This window comes from Littorina saxatilis, linkage group LG5 (genome assembly GCF_037325665.1).
Source record: "Littorina saxatilis isolate snail1 linkage group LG5, US_GU_Lsax_2.0, whole genome shotgun sequence".
NCBI lineage: Eukaryota > Metazoa > Mollusca > Gastropoda > Littorinimorpha > Littorinidae > Littorina > Littorina saxatilis.
In genome coordinates this window covers 38,914,391-38,935,686 of record NC_090249.1, presented here as the reverse complement: position 1 = coordinate 38,935,686, position 21,296 = coordinate 38,914,391, and the positions used below count along the sequence as shown (strand labels likewise).

At 40.3% G+C, this 21,296-nt stretch overlaps 1 protein-coding gene across 2 annotated transcripts in view; it reads left to right on the top strand.

The window, feature by feature from the left end:
- Positions 1–21,296, top strand: part of LOC138967081 (tetratricopeptide repeat protein 39B-like) — a 37,170-nt gene that overhangs the window by 734 nt on the left and 15,140 nt on the right. Inside the window, exons 2-6 of one of the 2 annotated variants that reach the window (XM_070339561.1) lie at positions 2,643–2,674; positions 7,498–7,549; positions 12,385–12,492; positions 13,156–13,231; positions 14,054–14,186. In XM_070339561.1, the coding sequence (XP_070195662.1) occupies positions 7,536–7,549; positions 12,385–12,492; positions 13,156–13,231; positions 14,054–14,186 (331 nt within the window). In that variant the 5' untranslated portion in view covers positions 2,643–2,674; positions 7,498–7,535. The remainder of the gene's footprint in view (positions 1–2,642; positions 2,675–7,497; positions 7,550–12,384; positions 12,493–13,155; positions 13,232–14,053; positions 14,187–21,296) is intronic. The other variant, XM_070339560.1, reaches the window with a different exon arrangement.

The following is a 21,296-nucleotide window of genomic DNA, read 5'->3' as shown; positions in this document are numbered from 1 at the left end:
CACTCATACTCTCTTGATCTGTCTTGATATCCCTCACACACACACACTTTCAGACACACAAAACACACATCCACACACACTTAGATCGACAGACATACACCCTCAAAAACAAACACACACACATACACACACACAACAAACACACATGCACACTCTCTCGATCCCACACACACATGTACACACATACACCACACGCACGCACACATGCATGCACATGCACACACACTAAGTTATCTCTCTCTCTCACACACATGCACACTAACACATGTACATGTGCACACACACAACTACGTACACACACGTGCGCGAGAGAGAAAGAGAAACCACAGACATGACACAGACACAGACTTAGAAATGGAGAAAAAAAACAAGACACCCCAGAGAGGGGATGACGTCACGGTGCATTGATGTTTAGTAATTGTTCCAAATATTTTGTGAAATTCTGTCCCCAACTGTAGCCACAGTTTGGCAACAAAGAATGCTTCTTCATCATGTATTATCAGGAACAACATGCCTCAAGTTGAAGTCAGTATAGCATTCGTGTGATACCTCTAGCTTCGCTGGGATTACTCGGCTCACCTTTTTGTACATGTATGTATTACAAGTTATAATTACACCATACAGAAAAATAATGAAAGAGGTACAGGTACTCCACTTTGGAATACATTATTGTATACGTTGGTATGAAATGTTAGTCTTATAATATAGATATTGTAATTCAATCAAGTTTGCGTTTTAATGAAACACATCCTGTGATTGGTCAGAATGCCCCAACTCATTAAAAATTACTGGTGACTAATTGTCGATAGCCACTCGCTAAAAAATCCATTAACAACCTGCTGGCGAGGCGCATTGATACCGCCTGACTAGTCTCGGTTAGCTTTGAGGGTCATTTTACAAGTACTGTAGGAAATATGAAGGCCAACGAAATACCGAGACCATATTAAGGTATGCGAAGTGATGACGTCGAATACGTGACGTAAGTTGATGCATGAATTCTTCCGGACTACGTCAGTCAATTCCAAAGATCGCTTTTGTGATGAAAGAATTTGTTTTAGAGTTTGGTGTCCAGAAACCCGTCAAAAAAGAAGGAAAAATGTGTGTGAAAGAAAACAAAACAGGAGCAGAGTGATACGATAGGAATACAGAGACATATTTCTTAGGACTTAACCCTTGCAGGTAGGTGGACTGAAAGTAGTGTGTGAACAGAACAGAACCAATTCTGTCTGTTTACAACCGCATGAAAGCAGGAAAGAGATCATCGTCAGATTGAATTACAATAACATCCCCGAGTACGCAGTACTAGGGTCCAGCAGACTTTAATTGTGTGTCTGTGTGTCTGTCTCGACTTAACAGCTTATTGCTGGGAAACTACTGGGCGCAGTTCGTTCAAAAGTTGATACACTAACTTGATAATAGGTCCGATTGATCGTATTAAAACTTCATAATGTTACCTGGGACCTAAATGCGAAATATTCCACCAAAACGACTCTTAACGGGGGGAGTTTTTGCGGTGGGAGGCTGGTCGCTTTGCGAACAGCCTGAACTAAAGGGGAGACTTGGGCGGCCTCAGCCGAACACGTCACGCAGTGACGAGAAAAGCATGATTTGCAAGCCAGACAACGGGTGGGGATATGGTCTCGGCAAAGAAATTACAATGCAGGGTTTGGTCTCGGTGAAAGAGAGACAGAGAGCACGAGAGAGTCTATGGCCAAAGTGATCCGGGTTCGATTCCCGGTATGGGCTGTCTTTTTTGTGTGTTTACTATTGTTTATTATGAACGTTTTAATGTTTTATTTTACTCTAATAATTTTTTTAATTGTGTAAAATAAATAAAAAAAAATTTTTTTTTTTAAATCCACGTGCACAAGACAAAAACTTTCATACTGGGGGAGCGAGCCAGTCTGAAGAGTACTCGGGTCCAGCGCCAGCGGTTTTTATTAACATGCTTCCATTTGAAACTTCTCGGTCTTCATCGTGGATTGACGCCCTCCCAAAGTCTAATTGAAGCCCTCTGTCGCTTCGCTCCGTCGGACTTCAATTAGCTTTTGTCGGGCGTCAATCCCCGATGAAGACCTCGAAGTTTCAAATGGAAGCATGTTAATGTGTAATTATATTATATTATGTGCGTCAAAGGATATTTGTAAACATCGTGCGAGCTAATTGTAGAACACCCTGACACACTGTCACTGTTGTTAATCGTTTTCTTTTCAAGAATTTGTGAATCACTGCATTGGGGACCATAATGTTTTTCTCTCATATTTATACATACATGTATAAAGTGAACTACCCAAGAAAGGAAATAAACTTTAGCGTTGTAAATTCATAGCAAATTCATAGCTCAAAATCCAATGGCATTGTTGACTTATTTTTTGTACAAGTCACTTATATTATCAAAGCAAGGAATAACTATCGTGAAATTAAATGACGAATTGAGCCCCAAATGTTGTGAGACGTTAGATGTTACGGCTGTAGGGGAGTGATTTGGTTTTAGAATTGATAAGTATTTTTACCTGTAGGTTGGCACTTTCTTAAACATTGTAAAGGCTGTCGGTTACCAACCCAGTGATGTATTGTTTCATTTCCTCTATCTGTATACATGAGTTCTGATGGTGTTTTTCCCTTGTTATTTTTTTCTCCAGAAATTCGAAGATGCTGTGGAGAAGGTCACTTTGTGAGTATCATTTTTTTTCATATATTTTTTTTCACATGGAAAGTTAAGCTCAGTTAATAAAACATGTCCAAAAAACTGATCAGACATTTCACGAATAATCAAACAATCAAAATATGTAACATGGTTTACATTTATTTGAATAGGTGCCAAACTGTGTGTGGGTTGGGGGATGTGCCGGAGTTCTGGCTGGCTGTCTGACTGTGCTTGTGTGAAAGATCTGCAGAGTCTACTGATCATTATCCCAAAACTTTTCAAAGAAGGGGGAATTTCCCAGGACAAAAACAGTGGCAGCAAAGGCTGAATGAAACCATAGCTCTCTCAGCTTGTTAGTATGTGTGTGTGTGTGTGTGTGTGTGTGTGTGTGTGTGTGTGTGTGTGTGTGTGTGTGTGTGTGCAGGGTTTAACCTGGGAGAAAAAGGCTATGGGACATTTGTCCCCCTCAACCAATTTCCGATGGGACATAGTCAAAGGCAAGAAACACAAACGAGGCCTGTACGCGTTTTTGACCAGATGCAAAATGGTGCAATATGGTGCCATCTGAGAATTAGCCGCTATGTCGTGTTATCTATGTGTATGTGTGTGTGTAATCCGATGTAAAGTGTACATTTGGTGGCGCAGTGGTACATAATCTCAATTCGCCCTTTGACCCACGGAAGGGAATTGTGATGGGACATTTTCAGATTCAATGTGCCAATGGTGCAGGGCGCACTAATAAATGAAACCCTGGTGTGTGTGTGTGATTCATTTTTAGCTTTGGCTCCCTCCTGTGCTTTTGATGTCTTCATATAACTTATAAGCTTGATGTGACGTTACCTGAGCATCTAGCTTTTATTGCAAACGAATTCATTTCAAACGTAGCTGTACAGTTTTTTTTGTTTAGGCTGCCTGTTATGCTATTCATATTGTTATACTTCAGTGACTTCTGTGAATGCGTTTCCCCGTTGTTTACAAATTTGTGAATCTCTCTGACTTGCAGTTTATGTCCTTGATCATGGTTGTTGGTGTTTGTTTTTTATTGCGTGAATGGCCCTGAAAGGTTCAAAGCAAGAACACTACTTGCAGAAACACTGGAAGATAGCCCTAGTAGAGAAAGGATTTCTTAATATCAGCCCTGCACTGACAGTAAAGGCTGTCTTCGAAACATTTAAACACGGTTGATCAAAAATGCACCATATTGAAACAAAAATTAATCAAATTACTGTGTGAAGAAGTGTGTTTTAAGGTTTGATTTGAAGGAACAAAAAGAACTACCAAAGAATCTAAATTAACCCAGAAAAAGTTCAAACCTGGCTAAACAAATTGGATACCATTAGTAAATTTTTAGTCACCTTCAAAGAATGGCATAAGTGATTTAATCCACAAAAGGGTCATTGCTGAATGTTTTGTTTTGCCTGAGTAATCATTCCATTAACACTTTCTACCCCACCAATGTTGACCAAGTTTTATTTTAGTAGAGACCAGCAGCAGGTCACTCAAAATTGTAGAAACTGTGTAGTAACAGTGTATCAACTCGCTTAGATGGACGTTACAGGAAGCGACTGAAGCTAACAGCCTGAGCGGATATATCCGTACTGGATCAGATAGAGCCATATGAGTGGGTACGGATATATATTCGTACCTGGCAGACAATGAGTTAGCTAACTTTTTATGTTTCTTCTTGACATTGAAACGTTCGCATTCTATCTTCTTTTTGTTTTTCAAGCACACAGAATGATTGTAGAAGATCAATGTGTTTGGTAAATCATGATGATGCTTACATTTTTCACAACATTAAAATATGCTTTATCTGAGAGATGCCATGTAACTGGTATTCATAAGGGGAAATAAACTCTCTGTTGCAATTTTGGCAACCATGTTGGCAGCTTCCCAGAGAATTCTATGGCCCCATGCAGAAGCCTCAGATTATTGATTTATCCGGATCGCGGAGAGTGGGAGGGAAGGAAGCAGCCATCGAAGTTAGCGCAAATTTTAACAAGTGAGAGGGTCTGTGAGGGTGCAGGACAGTCTGAGCTCTTGTGCCCACGCTGCGCTGAAAGCTGGCGCTGCAAAGAGTCGGCCAGCGCCTTCTGTCCAGGGATTCTGAAGAAGGTTATTGATGTGAGAATCAATCCTGGATCTTACGTCTTTGCTGTCTCTCTATGAATGATTGATGTGTGTGGTAGTAGCTGTCTGAGCAAGGCTGTGGTGGTCACCTTCACGGCAGATTAATGAAATGTTGCTATCCCAATGGTGTTTGCGAAAGCTTTTTTTGACTCACATGCGAAGCAAAAGTGAGTCTATGTACTCACCCGAGTCGTCCGTCCGGACGTCCGGACGTCCGTCCGTCCGGAAAACTTTAACGTTGGATATTTCTTGGACACTATTCAGTCTATCAGTACCAAATTTGGCAAGATGGTGTATGATGACAAGGCCCCAAAAAACATACATAGCATCTTGACCTTGCTTCAAGGTCAAGGTCGCAGGGGTCAAATGTTGTCTAAAAAACAGCTATTTTTCACATTTTTCCCATTTTCTCTGAAGTTTTTGAGATTGAATACCTCACCTATATATGATATATAGGGCAAAGTAAGCCCCATCTTTTGATACCAGTTTGGTTTACCTTGCTTCAAGGTCAAGGTCACAGGAGCTCTTCAAAGTTGGATTGTATACATATTTTGAAGTGACCTTGACCCTGAACTATGGAAGATAACTGTTTCAAACTTAAAAATTATGTGGGGCACATGTTATGCTTTCATCATGAGACACATTTGGTCACATGATCAAGGTCAAGGTCACTTTGACCCTTATGAAATGTGACCAAAATAAGGTAGTGATCGAACCACTAAAAGTGACCATATCTCATGGTAGAAAGAGCCAATAAGCACCATTGTACTTCCTATGTCTTGAATTAACAGTTTTGTGTTGCATGACCTTGGATGACCTTGACCTTGGGTCAAGGTCACATGTATTTTGGTAGGAAAAATGTGTAAAGCAGTTCTTAGTGTATGATGTCATTGCTAGGTTTAGTTATTTGACCTTGACCCCGAAGGTCAAGGTCATGTAAAGGTCAAGGTCAAGCATGTGAGTCGTATGGGCTTTGCCCTTCTTGTTTGTTTTGTTTTTTTGTTGCTTTTCAAACGAGAGCATAAAGTTGACTGATCTTTTTTGGAACTGCTTTCAGGTGTCAGACTTGATTGTTTGGAGTTACAGTTGGATACATTGATTGCATCAATTTTTGAGTCACTTGAGAAAAAGTGACTCTATGTAATCGGTCAGTGTTAGTCTGTCCGGCCGGCCGGCCGGCCGTCCGTAGACACCACCTTAACGTTGGACTTTTCTCGGAAGCTATCAAAGCGATCGGGCTCATATTTTGTTTAGTCGTGACCTCCAATGACCTCTACACTTTAACGATGGTTTCGTTGACCTTTGACCTTTTTCAAGGTCACAGGTCAGCGTCAAAGGAAAAATTAGACATTTTATATCTTTGACAAAGTTCATCGGATGTGATTGAAACTTTGTAGGATTATTCTTTACATCATTAAAGTATTTACATCTGTAGCCTTTTACGAACGTTATCAGAAAAACAAGGGAGATAACTAGCCTTTTCTGTTCGGCAACACACAACTTAACGTTGGGCTTTTCTCGGAAACTATAAAAGTGACCGGGCTCAAATTTTATGTGAACGTGACTCATTGTGTTGTGAATAGCAATTTCTTCCTGTCCATCTGATGCCTCATATAATATTCAGAACTGCGAAAGTGACTCGATCGAGCGTTTGCTCTTCTTGTTATTTGTTTGGATTATGTCTAATAAACTTGCAGTTTTTATGTTTTATCTACATATACAGTCGATTATTTATATACCTATCATGGATCAAGGTGTTGGCATGTGAGGGAGAGAAAAATCAATAATAATAATGGCAGCTTGAATTATGAAGCAACAGCTGGTAAAGTCCTTGTTTTATTAATAGTCTGCACCTCTGGAAGTCATATGCTGTGTTTTAGTAGCTGCCATTTGCCTCTATCCAAGCTGGTGTTTTCTCTGGGGCTCACGCTATCCATCACTTTGCTGTACATGTTACCATGTGGATTTGGAGCAAAACCCACACTCAGGCTAGAGTCAATGGTTGTTGGATTCTGATGGTGTCAGCTAAATTTCTTGTTTATTGACGGCATGTCCAAGATTTGAGGGTGTTTCTGAAAACTGTCAGTCACCTGAGTGTGTTAAGCAGGTGCTAACGCCAGCTGGCAGGTATAAAGAAGTGCCCTTGAACTATTTTTGCGTGGGTTGAGACTTTGTGACTCACTGTTACGCAGGATTAGAGGATAATAACGTTATTCTGATCTTGGAGTCAGGATTTCCGCATTCGGTCATGTGTGAAACTAGCGTAGGTTATGATTGCTTGTGATTAAGGATTGTGCATAAAATGAAAGGTACGTGCTATGTCATATATCATGAAAAGATTTTCACGAATTATGCAGTGAAACTTTGTGACTCATTGTTACAAAGGATATGATGCTGGATGAGAGGAATTACAACCATTTGGAACTTGAAGTCAGGATTTGTGCAATCGGTCGAGAGTGAATCTTGTGCAGAACACTGACAGTTTAGGGTTTTTGTATGATGTACATGGTAACACTTAAGACTGTGTCAAGACTTGGTGACTCATTGTTACTCAGGATTAAAAGAGATATTTGAATCTTAGAGTGAGAATTTGTGGAAGTGATCAAAAGTGCAACCCATGCAATTAGTGCCTAATTCAGTTAGGGACTGTGTTTAATGTGCATTAGGTGAAAAGTATTGTGTTGGAGTTTAATTAATATTGTCACACACACCTGTTCCAGCTGACAGACGAGCGATAACATAAACTGAAAAGTCAGTCATGGCCACTAGGGAGTGAGTTCCTTTTGTCTTGTTCTCCTTGCCTGCTTTTTGAATTAGTTTATTTAACTTTTGTTTTGAAGTATTGGTGAGTTTAAACAGAGTGTGAGTGTGTCTGTGTGTGTATCATGTCTGTGTGTGTATGTCAGTGTGTGTCTGTTTGTGTGCGCATGAGCACTGTGTGAGAGAGAGAGAGATTGTATGTGTGTGTGTGTGTGTGTGTGTGTGTGTGTGTGTGTGTGTGTGTTCTGTTCATCAACTTGCACTTAGTTTTGATTTGCCTCAAAATGGGTGCAGTTCATTTGAGACATGCGGGACACGCATGGTTTTTGTGAATGCACTGGCATTTCCAGATTATGGTCATCAATGTCACATAGTATTCCTGTTTCTGGTGTGAGAAATAAGCCTGGATTTGTTTGCCTGTATAGTCAGTGATTTTTTTGGATTTGATACTGGTTTGTAGTTATTTTTCTTTTGTTGGTTGGTTTTATAACTTTCGATTTTGGTTGCATGAGTCATTTGATTCCTTAGTCCTGTTTTTAAACATCATTTGATCAAGCTGTGTGAGTATATACAATCTTTGTTTATGCAGTGGATCGTAAGTGGACATCCACTAGTAAAATTAAGGTTTACTCGGCCATGTAACTTGCACAGGTTTATTAGTGTTATCTGTAAATTACTGTATACAATGTCAGTATTAAAGTGTGTCACGTGTGTGTGTGTCAATCTGTCTGTCTGTTTGACGTAGACGAATTATCGCAGTTTTGTTTCTTCCCATCAAGAAAAAGCCTTTACTGTAGAGTTTTTCCTGCGTGATTACTTACTTTTATCTTAATCAGACTAGGAATTGATTTTGTCAGTCAGTAAACAACCATGCAGCCTTAATTATCAGAGCCTTTCAGTGCCCATGTTAGTTCATGAAGTGTATACATAATGTGTATTCACAGCAAAATACCATCTAGAATAGGTCAAAGAACACACCAAAAGCAGGAGCAAGACAAGCCAATTGTCTGTATGACTACTGTGTGGATCAGCATGCAAGCCTTGGTGTCCCACGAAGTAATAGGGTTACTGTATTGATTGGTTCAGCGTTTGCACTGTTGCTAATGGTGAAAGAAATGTGGGGAGGTAAGGAGGTGCCGATGGCTGATGCAGCAACCTCTGGAGAGAAAATTGGTGCAAACACATCTACGCCTTCTCATCTGGTAGCTTTTGTCTGCTGCACATGGCAGGGTGGAAGATTGGAAAGATTGGGGCAAGATAATGGACAAAGATTCCTGCAGGAATAGAGGGTTAAAGGTGCCTACCTGTCCGTGAAAACAATCTTGTACACCACCTGTTATCTTTCAAGGCTTTTATACACGGAATAAGAGCATCCATCCACCTGTACACATATCAAACATCTCGTGTGTTCATTGCTGCATTCTGTGCAGGATGGGAGATCATTTTTTGTTGAATTAATTTTGTAACCCGGCTGGCTGTGTTGATGATTAAGCCACTAAATTAATTCAATAAACAAGTCGCGTAAGGCGAAATTACTACATTTAGTCAAGCTGTGGAACTCGCAGAATGAAACTGAACGTAGTCCGCCGCTAGTGCAAAAGGCAGTGAAAGTGACGAGCCTGTTTGGCGCGGTAGTGGTTGCGCTGTGCTTCATAGCACACTTTACTGTACCTCTCTTCGCTTTAACTTTCTGAGCATGTTTTTAATCCAAACATATCATATCTATATGTTTTTAGAATCAGGAACCGACAAAGAATAAGATGAAATTGTTTTTAAATCGATTTCGGAAAGTTAATTTTGATCATAATTTTTATATTTTTAATTTTCAGAGCTTGTTTTTAATCCAAATATAACATATGTATATGTTTTTGGAATCAGAAAATGATGAAGAATAAGATGAACGTAAATTTGGATCGTTGTATAAAAAAAAAATTTGTTTTTACAATTTTCAGATTTTTAATGACCAAAGTCATAAATTAATTTTTAAGCCACCAAGCTGAAATGCAATACCGAAGTCCGGCCTTCGTCGAAGATTGCTTGGCCAAAATTTCAATCAATTTGATTGAAAAATGAGGGTGTGACAGTGCCGCCTCAACTTTTACAAAAAGCCGGATATGACGTCATCAAAGACATTTATCGAAAAAAAGAAAAAAACGTCCGGGGATATCATTCCCAGGAACTCTCATGTAAAATTTCATAAAGATTGGTCCAGTAGTTTAGTCTGAATCGCTCTACACACACACACGCACAGACACACACACACACACATACACCACACCCTCGTCTCGATTCCCCCCTACGTTAAAACATTTAGTCAAAACTTGACTAAATGTAAAAAGGTTTATTCTGCACAGGTATGTGTCCACATCGAAGAATACTATTCCATGTGGTGGTTTGCACAATTGTTTACATTGGAGGGAATTCGGTATCTTTATCTTTGTGAGCATGCAAGCATAATTATATGTGCATGTGAGTGTGTGCGCATTCGCGAACATAAGCGGGAGGCTGAGCCAGGGTTTAGGGACACATTAGGTCATTAATGACTGTTTCATCATAAAAGTCAGTGCGTTGTTACAGAGATCAGGTGGGCCATTGTAATATTTGTGCAAATTATATAATTATGCTTTTTTTTCTCAGAGTTTGGGGGGTGGTTAAGGATGTAGAACTGCATGTTTACTAGGGAAGGTACATTGCAATTGGATGTCACAATACTAAAGGAATCTCTGACTGGGCATATTTTCTGCCCAAAACATCTGTCTGATAAGTTACAGTTGTTGATACATGTACAAGCTCTATTGTTCTAGTTGTCATGTTATGAGAAGTATGGTGATATGTTAACAGCTGCTGTCTTCACTTGTGTGATGACTTTTTGTCAGTTGATCAGCATAATAAGCTGCAAGATGTATGTTAGTGTTACGGCCAAAGGGACCACCTGCAAGGAAGAACTTTCTCTGTTGTACTAGAACGTTTTGTGCTAAGAGGGGTTTAAAGCAGTGAATTATCACGCACATGTGTGCATGCATTATAATGTACTCCCACATATATCCCTACATAAACACACACACACACACGCGCACATATATATTTGCCCATGCATATCCAAAAAACAGAAGCAATATAGATCGCACACTACTATCTGGAAACAGAGATCAGCAATCAAAAACATTGTATTCATCTGCTGCACCAACAGAAAATGCTATTAATCAGTAGATATTCCATCTCCCCTCGTTGTCTTCAGTCTTGCGATAAGGCACCTTAATTCGCTAGCATCCTGACTGTCAGAGAAAAGATTAGTGGGATGGAAGGGAACTGACTCTTCAGATACTCAACAGTGGAACCCCCCTCAGGGATGTTGCCACAAATTCATACCTATAGGACAGGGCGGGGATGTAGCTCAGTCGGTAGCGCGCTAGATTTGTATCCAGTTGGCCGCTGTCAGCGTGAGTTCGTCCCCACGTTCGGCGAGAGATTTATTTCTCAGAGTCAACTTTGTGTGCAGATTCTCCTCGGTGTCCAAACACCCCCGTGTGTACACGCAAGCACAAGACCAAGTGCGCACGAAAAAGATCCTATAATCCATGTCAGAGTTCGGTGGGTTATAGAAACACGAAAATACCCAGCATGCTTCCTCCAAAAGCGGCGTATGGCTGCCTAAATGGCGGGGTAAAAACGGTCATACACGTAAAAGCCGTGGGAGTTTCAGCCCATGAACGAACAAACAAACAAAAAAAATACCTATAGGACAAATGTCCTGAACTCTTCGGCATCAATAGGACATTTGACTGCTTTCAGACATTTTAATAGGACATTATAATTGTGTGCAAAACACAAAATTATCATGTGCAAACACACATATCAGTACATGCACCAACATTGTGTGCAGGACACACACAAAAGACAAACAAACAAACTAAATAACCGACCAAAAACCTCAGCACTATCACGAAAAGAAAATGGTCAAATATCGGACCATGACCGCGCTCAGTTGAAAACGATAGGACAATTCTGACCGCAATGCGGCGATGTGAATCGGACATTTGAGCCTTGTAATCGGTCTATGTCCGATGTCCGACGCCTAACGACATCCCTGCTCCCTGTTTTAAGACACCCTCCCTTTCTAGACCCGATTTGCTCAGATTTTTGGAGGTCAGAAAGGGGTGGGGGTGGGTCCAAAAAAGAAATCTTCACCGTGTCCGACCTTGATTTTTGGGGAGCATCTCGTTACTCCCCCGTATCATTACTCTCCCGGCTCGCTACTCCCCCGTATCGCTACTACCCCGGCTCGTTACTCCCCCGTATCGCTACTCCCCCGTATCGCTACTCCCCCCCGGCTCGTTACTGCCCCGTACACAGAAAATGACTGGATAACCCTGTGATAGTAAGTTGGCATGAAATATTGTTTTTCCGGAGAAATTTTCTGGATAAACAAACAAAGAAACAAATGAAACAGCTGGACAGGGGGTGGGGGGTGGGTGGGGGTGGGGGAACAATATTTCATGCCAACTTACTATCACAGGGTTATCCAGTCATTTTCTGTGTACGGGGGAGTAGCGATACAGGGGAGTAATGAGCCGGGGGAGTAACGAGCCGGGGGAGTGGCGAGCCGGGGGAGTAGCGATACGGGGGGAGTAGCGAGCTGATCCCGATTTTTTTAGGTCAGAAAGGGGTGGGGGTGGGTCCAAAAAAGAAATCTTCACCGTGTCGGACCTTGATTTTTGTTTTTGTGCGAGATGTATGTAGTTTTTAGTCAATTACTTTTGATAGATTCGGTGTATATTAATGTAAATATGATTTTGTATAAATTCACTGTATAATGAAATACTCAACATTTGAACTTTAATTTTCAGGACTCGCGATGACCTTGACCTTGCAACTTCGCTCAAGGAGGGCACCATTGCCCTCCATCTGTTCTTCACCAACCACTTTGCTGAAGCTCGGGATAGGATGAAGCCATTGTAAGTCTCTCCTTAAGTGATGAATGATTGAGGAAAAGTTGTTTTGCCTTTCTAGCAGTCCAAAATATTTTATTTGGAGTTGTTTTTGTTTTTTTCACAACAAAAAACAATCTCAGATGGTTTGTCCTATTTTCAAATAATTTCTGCTATTATTTTCATAAAAAAAAGGAGATTCAGATGCCTGCTGTCACGCCTCAGAACTGGAATAGCTATGTCAACATGTATGCTAGTCCCCAGCAGACATGAATGTTTATTTAGTCTTGATTATGATTGTGTGTGACATTGTTTTCTGTAGGCATATATTCTGTTTCAATGTTTATTGTTTTCTGTAGGCATATTCTGTTTCAATGTTTATTGTTTTCTGTAGGCATATTCTGTTTCAATGTTTATTGTTTTCTGAAGGCATATTCTGTTTCAATGTTTATTGTTTTCTGTAGGCATATTGTGTTTCAATGTTTATTGTTTTCTGTAGGCATATTCTGTTTCAATGTTTATTGTTTTCTGTAGGCATATTGTGTTTCAATGTTTATTGTTTTCTGTAGGCATATTCTGTTTCAATGTTTATTGTTTTCTGTAGGCATATTGTGTTTCAATGTTTATTGTTTTCTGTAGGCATATTCTGTTTCAATGTTTATTGTTTTCTGGTGGCAATATTTGTTTCAGTGCTGACACCAGCATGTACCACAGTCTGGGCTATGGGACCATTCTCTACATACAGGCAGTCATGACCTTTGACATGGTACATGAATTTTCATTTCTTTTGAGTGAAATGGTTATACAAGTATGCTATAAACTTCGTTCACGCACTACCTTTGTACAATAGATATTTTAAGTGTACATAGTTTGTAATATTTTTTCGTGTGATTTAAGCTGTTCACAGCTACTAATACCTGTATAGTTCAGTGCTTTCTGTGTGTACGCGTAATCACAGTATGTAGAAATGCCTCCCGACTGAGCTATTTCCCCACCCAGCTAAACCTCCCTTGGCTTCAGGAAAAAGCAGGTTTTTGGCTCACGTAAGTGTAGCCTATGTGATGCTAACTTTTGTCTGTCTGTTCGTGCGTGCGTGCGTGCGTGTGTGTGATAGAAACTTTAACATTTCCGAGTCTATGGATAAAGCTCGCATAAGAAGATTACGTCTCGGTCAAAAGTGTTTGACGTGTGTGATAGAAACTTTAACATTTGAAGACGTCACATTATGACGTAAGAGGGTTAGACGTCACGCGAAGGAATTACTGAAAGTCTCGGTCATTGTTATTGTGCGCGGGCCGAGACCAGTTGGAAGATCTAGTGTCTCGCTTTCTTGCACAGTTTCACCTATGCTTACTGTGTGTGTGTGTGTGTGTGTGTATGTGTGACGGAGTGATTGAGTTTGTGTTACTGTTTGTCGATTTCTTACGTGAGCCTTGAAGGCTTCGCCTCATATGGAGTTTATTGTGAGTTAAATCAGTATTGGAGTTCTGTATCCATTCAACATTATTTGGATCTCATGGGGGATTTAATTCTGATAAATTTATTAACAGATGTACCTGCTTAAACATTGTAGCTTGTTTTGTAACAGGCGGACATTGAGCAGGCGATAGCGGCGATGAAACAGTCGATGATCGTGAGCAACAAACTGAGGAAAAGCACATCTCTCATGGGCTCCTTCTCCAATATGACATCAGGGGTCAACTATGATGACTACACTGAGGGTGAGAAATATTGACATTGAGAAATTGTCAATTTAAGAGGAAAGGCATTATGTACCTGCCCTCTGTACTATCTGCAGTATAGTGATACATATGGTGACAGTTCGCCCTTTAGACCAGCCACACATGCAAACATGTGCCTATATAATGAGGAAAGTTAGTTATTTGTATCATGCGTGTTTGCCTCTCTGTCTACTTCAAAGAGCACTGCGTCGACATACTGTAAACACAAAATGTAATGTTTTGTTTTGTCAATAATTAAATGTTCCAATAATCTACAATTCTTGTTTTTTTATTTTGTCCCTATACACTACAAGTGGTCTATCGTGACTAGTATACTTGAGTTGAAATATTACAGACCAAGCGACAACACAAAGTGTCCTTTACTGGTAGGTGTCCTTTTATCAGAGGAATTTGTCATTAGAGATACCACTGCAGTTTCAGTGAATATTCCTTTATGCAATTAAGATAATAAAAGAAAAAAAAATTGAGAAAATAGAAATGCAGAAAAATAAAACCAAGGGGTCGTAAATACAGGGGAAAGCATAAAAGTCTTAATTCACATCTGGTGACTGGTCTGTGAAGATTTATAATGCTCCTATTGGTCTGTGAAACGTATGCACTTCCACAAAAGCATTAACTCAGAAATATTCAAAAGGTAATAAAGAACAAGACTGCATCTCCCACGCAACACCCTTTCAGTCTTAATTACTTTTTGACTCACATGCGAAGCAAAAGTGAGTCTATGTACTCACCCGAGTCGTCCGTCCGTCTGGAAAACTTTAACGTTGGATATTTCTTGGACACTATTCAGTCTATCAGTACCAAATTTGGCAAGATGGTGTATGATGACAAGGCCTCAAAAAACATACATAGCATCTTGACCTTGCTTCAAGGTCAAGGTCGCAGGGGCCATAAATGTTGCCTAAAAAACAGCTATTTTTCACATTTTCCCCATTTTCTCTGAAGTTTTTGAGATTCAATACCTCACCTATATATGATATATAGGGCAAAGTAAGCCCCATCTTTTGATACCAGTTTGGTTTACCTTGCTTCAAGGTCAAGGTCACAGGAGCTCTTCAAAGTTGGATTGTATACATATTTTGAAGTGACCTTGACCCTGAACTATGGAAGATAACTGTTTCAAACTTAAAAATTATGTGGGGCACATGTTATGCTTTCATCATGAGACACATTTGGTTACATATGATCAAGGTCAAGGTCACTTTGACCCTTATGAAATGTGACCAAAATAAGGTAGTGAACCACTAAAAGTGACCATATCTCATGGTAGAAAGAGCCAATAAGCACCATTGTACTTCCTATGTCTTGAATTAAGGTGTTACGAGTGTGTTCGGGTTGCGGTTCTTGCTCATGTTTATACTCACTGAGTTACTTCCCTTGGATCTGGATCTGGATCTGGATCTGGATAACCCGCCTGGGTTGGTGGTTTGCGGGTGCGAATGCGTATACGCACGGTTCAGTGTGCTTTCGCGAAAGGGTGTGTCATATGCACGGCTAGAACTAAGATACTTCTTGATTTCAGTAAATAGTTTCATTACATGTCAACTAGTTCGTTTTTAAATGATTTTTTAGAGATCGCCAAATGGTATTGTGTGAATAACATCATTCGATCGATTGTACGCACGGCGCCGTGCTTCTAGTAGCTCAGTCCATTCCTTCTTTCCGGTGTGGAAACAGACGTGTTTCTGGCGAAAGAATCGGCGTTTTCAACTCGCCATATCTTCATATTCATTCGGACTAGAACAACGAAATATAAATTTCTTGTAAAAAAATTCCCGAGCCTTGCGACTCTGGTAATCATTTTCTTACGCGAAGCGGCCTTTGGTAGGTACGACAGTTTTAGTCACCCAAGTATATATCTAAAACGCACGTGGACGAGTTTTCAATGGCGTATTTGAAGTCTGTGAATGTTGTGATTACAAATCATTTCGGGGCACCCCTCAGTCTATACGTACAGACAAACAAATTGCATGGAACGAAAGTTGAGAGGCTGGACTGTAAGTTGTTGTTTTGACTTCTACAAATCTCGCAGGTCTTTTATGCAAAACAGACTCAAAATTGCATTGTTCACGCAAGTGTAGATGACGAGACTATCGAAGGAATGGAATACACTTGCCTATACAGATATAATAGACAGACACTGTCTATTTATATCTATGACTTACCCTAGCCCATATGTTAGAATAAAGAACATACTTTGCTCTTTTGAATGATGTATGATTTGGCACTGTACACAGGATTTTAGACCTGCCCCCGAAGTGATTTTTCCATAAACCCGTCAAAAAGCTCACTCTGTTTTGGCCGTAAAAAGCGCCCAAATGAAGTCAATTTCTAACCTGTGTCGTGTGTTCGAAGGAGTACATCTCAGCGATGCCATTGCCTTGCAACCCTCAAAGAAATATATTTGTTTTTTAGTGTGAAATAAAAGCCGGAGATTTGCTTCGTTTCTTTGCTGCGACACAAAACCAAAACCAACTATAGATCTGCGGTGACATTATGAGTTCGTTTTCGACATTGCAGTGAAGTTGCGTGGATCTTCGACGATTCCCGTTCGGTTTAATGTGGATAGAGCTTTGATTGAATGTAACTGCTTTGAAAAGTTACAACATGAGTCCTTGGGATCGATGTTTTTCGGTAAACTTCTTCGTATCCTTGACTTTACTTTTGACTTGAACAGATCCAGATCGGCTGGGGCTGTTGATCGCCTGCACAGATCTATATGAAGTTGACTCGACACGGCGAACCGCCGAATCCGTGCCCTCTCGTCGGTCCTACCCCCAAATCCCTTACCAGCCTCAGACCCCACCTCACCATTCTAACCTCACTGGCGTACTATGTGTGATTATCCCTTCCTCATGAAAGAGAAAGTGGAGAAAGGGGGAAAATGAAGAAAAAGATGAGAAATATTCATAACAAATTCAGTTTTGGGTCTTTTTCAAATCTGTTTGATGCATTTTTTCTGTGACCATTGTGGCTATGCACTGACACTCAAAAAGGTGGAGAAAGGGGAAAAATGAAGATTTTTTTCTTACTACACAACAGTCAGGGATAGTCAGGGATTGTTGACATGTACATTGTCAAGAGGTCAAAACAAATTTTAAAAAGCTGTTGGACACCGCACTAGTGTTGCTCTAATCAAGGCGAGTCTGGAACAATAGGTCCACCCCACCAAAAGTCAACATGGAATTAGTTATGATTTTTTTTGCCTTTTTGCTTGGGTACGGCCAAGTCAAAAAGGTGAGAGGGGTTACAAATAGTCATAACAAGTTCAGTTTGGGGTCTTTTTCAAATCTGTTTGCTGCATCTTTTCTGTGACCATTGTGGCTATGCACTCAAAGTCAAAAAAGTGCAGAAAGGTGACAAATGAAGATTTTGGGTGTTGTTTTTTTTTGGACAAATTTTGAAGAAGGGAAAAATGAAGATTTTGGGTGTTGTTTTTTTTTGGACCAATTTTTTTAAGTCCAAAAAAGATGAGAAATATTCATAACAAATTCAGTTTTGGGTCTTTTTTAAATCTGTTTGATGCATCTTTTCTGTGAGAAATGAAGATTTGTTTTTACTGCACAACAGTCAGGGATTAGGGTTACATGTTTACATGTACATTGTCAAGAGGTCAAAACAAATTTTAAAAGCTGTTGAACACTGCACTAGTGTTGCTCTAATCAAGGCGAGTCTGGAACAATAGGTCCACCCCACCAAAAAGTCAACATGGAATTAGTTATGATTTTTTGGCTTGGGTACGGCCAAGTGAACAAGGTAGGAAAGGTTAGAAATAGTCATAACAAGTTCACTTTTGGGTCTTTTTCAAATCTGTTTGCTGCATCTTTTCTGTGACCATTGTGGCTATGCACTGACACTCAAAAAGGTGGAGAAAGGGGGAAAATGAAGATTTTTTTCTTACTACACAACAGTCAGGGATTGTTGACATGTACATTGTCAAGAGGTCAAAACAAATTTTAAAAGCTGTTGGACACTGCACTAGTGTTGCCCTAATCAAGGCGAGTCTGGAACAATAGGTCCACCCCACCAAAAATCAACATGGAATTAGTTATGATTTTTTTTGCCTTTTTGCTTGGGTACGGCCAAGTCAAAAAGGTGAGAGGGGTTACAAATAGTCATAACAAGTTCAGTTTGGGGTCTTTTTCAAATCTGTTTGCTGCATCTTGTCTGTGACCATTGTGGCTATGCACTCAAAGTCAAAAAAGTGCAGAAAGGTGACAAATGAAGATTTTTCCTTCTTTCAAGACAATGTGTGATTTGGCACATTTTGCCTCAGTCTTTATCAAGAGCCTGTCTAACCCACTTTGAAGCTGTTAGAGACTGCAGTAGTGTTCCTTACATCAAGGCGAGTGCACAATGGTGCATTTCGAACCCCCCCCTCCCCCTAATGTTCACTTTAATATCAATAAATCAATAGATATTCAGTCACAGTTTAACTAACTCATTCACCCTCATCACTCACTCATCCATCCATCACAACAACATTGTTTGATGCACAAACTGCCTGCCTTCCGCACTGGGAAGCCGCTTCGCTTCGCAACAACAACAACACTGAAAACTCGCCGGGAAATACCCCCACCACACGTGTCACACGTGTGCTTGTTTCTTCCGACTAATATCAATTTTGGAGAAAAAAAAGGACAAAACTGGATGAAAAATTCTACGGCCCCAGCAATCTCATTACTCTGAAAGGGGAACCGGAAGTGGCTGGTCCTCAGGTTTCAAAGTTGACCGATATTCCCACTAAAGTGACCTAGATCCAAAGCCAGCCATCCATTAGAATGTAGGTCCGTGCTCCCACAGTCCAATGCCGCGAATTGTTGTTACAGCCCCTGATTTTTTTATGTACGGAATCCGGTAGTCTTTTTGTTGTTGTTAAATAATTATATTGCCAAACGTTATGACATTTTGAGATAATTGAACAAGTTTCAATACACATTGGCTGAGCACCTGTGTGCTCAAAGGAAATGTCGCTTGTTTTTATCAAAAACTAATTTTCAATGGTCATTCGTGCAAACCGTCACACAAACATGCGTGCCTCTGTGTCTCTGTGAGTATGCGTGTGGCTGCTTTCATAGTTAGGGTGCAGGCGTTTTAATCATTTACCCCACAACAAAAGCCCCCCCCCCCCACACCACCAACCCCCCCCCCCCCCACACACACACACACACCCCCCGATACCTGTCAAATTCCCTCAGAATGCATGAACAATTCCGTTACCTCAGATCATCACCAGGAAAAATTCCTCCGCATCCAAAATATCAGGACTTTAGATATCAGATACCGACTTTATGTAATGCGCTTCAAAATCATATTCGCAAAGAGAGAGAGAGAGAGAGAGAGAGAGAGAGAGAGAGAGAGAGAGAGAGAGAGAGAGAGAGAGAGAGAGAGAGAGAGAGAGAGAGAGAGAGAGAGAGAGAGAGAGAGAGAGAGAGAGAGAGAGAGAGAGAGAGAGAGAGAGAGAGAGAGAGAGAGAGAGAGAGAGAGAGAGAGAGAGAGAGAGAGAGAGAGAGAGAGAGAGAGAGAGAGAGAGAGAGAGAGAGAGAGAGAGAGAGAGAGAGAGAGAGAGAGAGAGAGAGAGAGAGAGAGAGAGAGAGAGAGAGAGAGAGAGAGAGAGAGAGAGAGAGAGAGAGAGAGAGAGAGAGAGAGAGAGAGAGAGAGAGAGAGAGAGAGAGAGAGAGAGAGAGAGAGAGAGAGAGAGAGAGAGAGAGAGAGAGAGAGAGAGAGAGAGAGAGAGAGAGAGAGAGAGAGAGAGAGAGAGAGAGAGAGAGAGAGAGAGAGAGAGAGAGAGAGAGAGAGAGAGAGAGAGAGAGAGAGAGAGAGAGAGAGAGAGAGAGAGAGAGAGAGAGAGAGAGAGAGAGAGAGAGAGAGAGAGAGACACGAAGAAGGGAAGCTACAATTGCCCCAGGCCATATATATTATATATACGTGTGTGTGTGTGTGGTGTGCGATTCATAGAAATTTACTGGACAGATCTTCATGAAACTTTGCACACAAATGTTCCGACCCCCAACCCTTCACCCTGATTCAAACTCATGTATCACAAGTCCAGCGCTCCCAAATTATTTCTTTTTATCATTTTTGTCAGTCAAGATGATAATGGGGGTGGGGTTGGTACGGGAATAATTGTGAAGCAGACAATAAGCCAACAACTTATTTTGTTTACAGGTATTGTATATGTATACAGTGAACTTAGCTGTGTTCAAGTTTAGTTATGTTTCTGTCGAGCGAATTTTTTTTAAATACGTTTTTACTACTAAAGGAGTGATAATTTTATGTGTACGCCCTCGAGAAACCTCGATCATTTTCTGAAAATGCACGTTGATAAGTACCGTTTTATGATAAAGTTATACTCTCCATTCATTTATATACACAAACTAATGTTTCATTTATCATTTGTAGAGCTAAATATGTCAGTCGGGATCATGTTAAGAATCGCAGTGTTTTTCGCAAAATCGTACTTGACAACCCCCAGTAAAAAAATTCTAAAACAAAAGTTAATACGTCAACCTCTTTTTTTCTTTGCACAGATGTGTCCATATTGCTTAGAGGAACCTGTGCACAAAATGTGTAATGTTTCTTTCACGCGATTTGAACACACAAGTAACCCCTTAAGAATCGCAGTGTTTTTCGCAAAATCGTACTTGACAACCCCCGGTAAAAAAATTCTAAAAAAAAAATTAATACGTCGACCCCCTTTTTTCTTTGCACAGATGTGTCCATATTGCTTAGAGGAACCTGTGCACAAAATGTGTAATGTTTCTTTCACGCGAATTTTTTTTAAATACGTTTTTACTACTAAAGGAGTGATAATTTTATGTGTACGCCCTCGATAAACCTCGATCATTTTCTGAAAATGCACGTTGATAAGTACCGTTTTATGATAAAGTTATACTCTCCATTCATTTATATACACAAACTAATGTCTCATTTATTATTTGTAGAGCTAAATATGTCAGTTGGGATCATGTTAAAAATCGCAGTGTTTTTCGCAAAATCGTACTTGACAACCCCCGGTAAAAAAATTCTAAAAAAAAAGTTAATACGTCGACCCCCTTTTTTCTTTGCACAGATGTGTCCATATTGCTT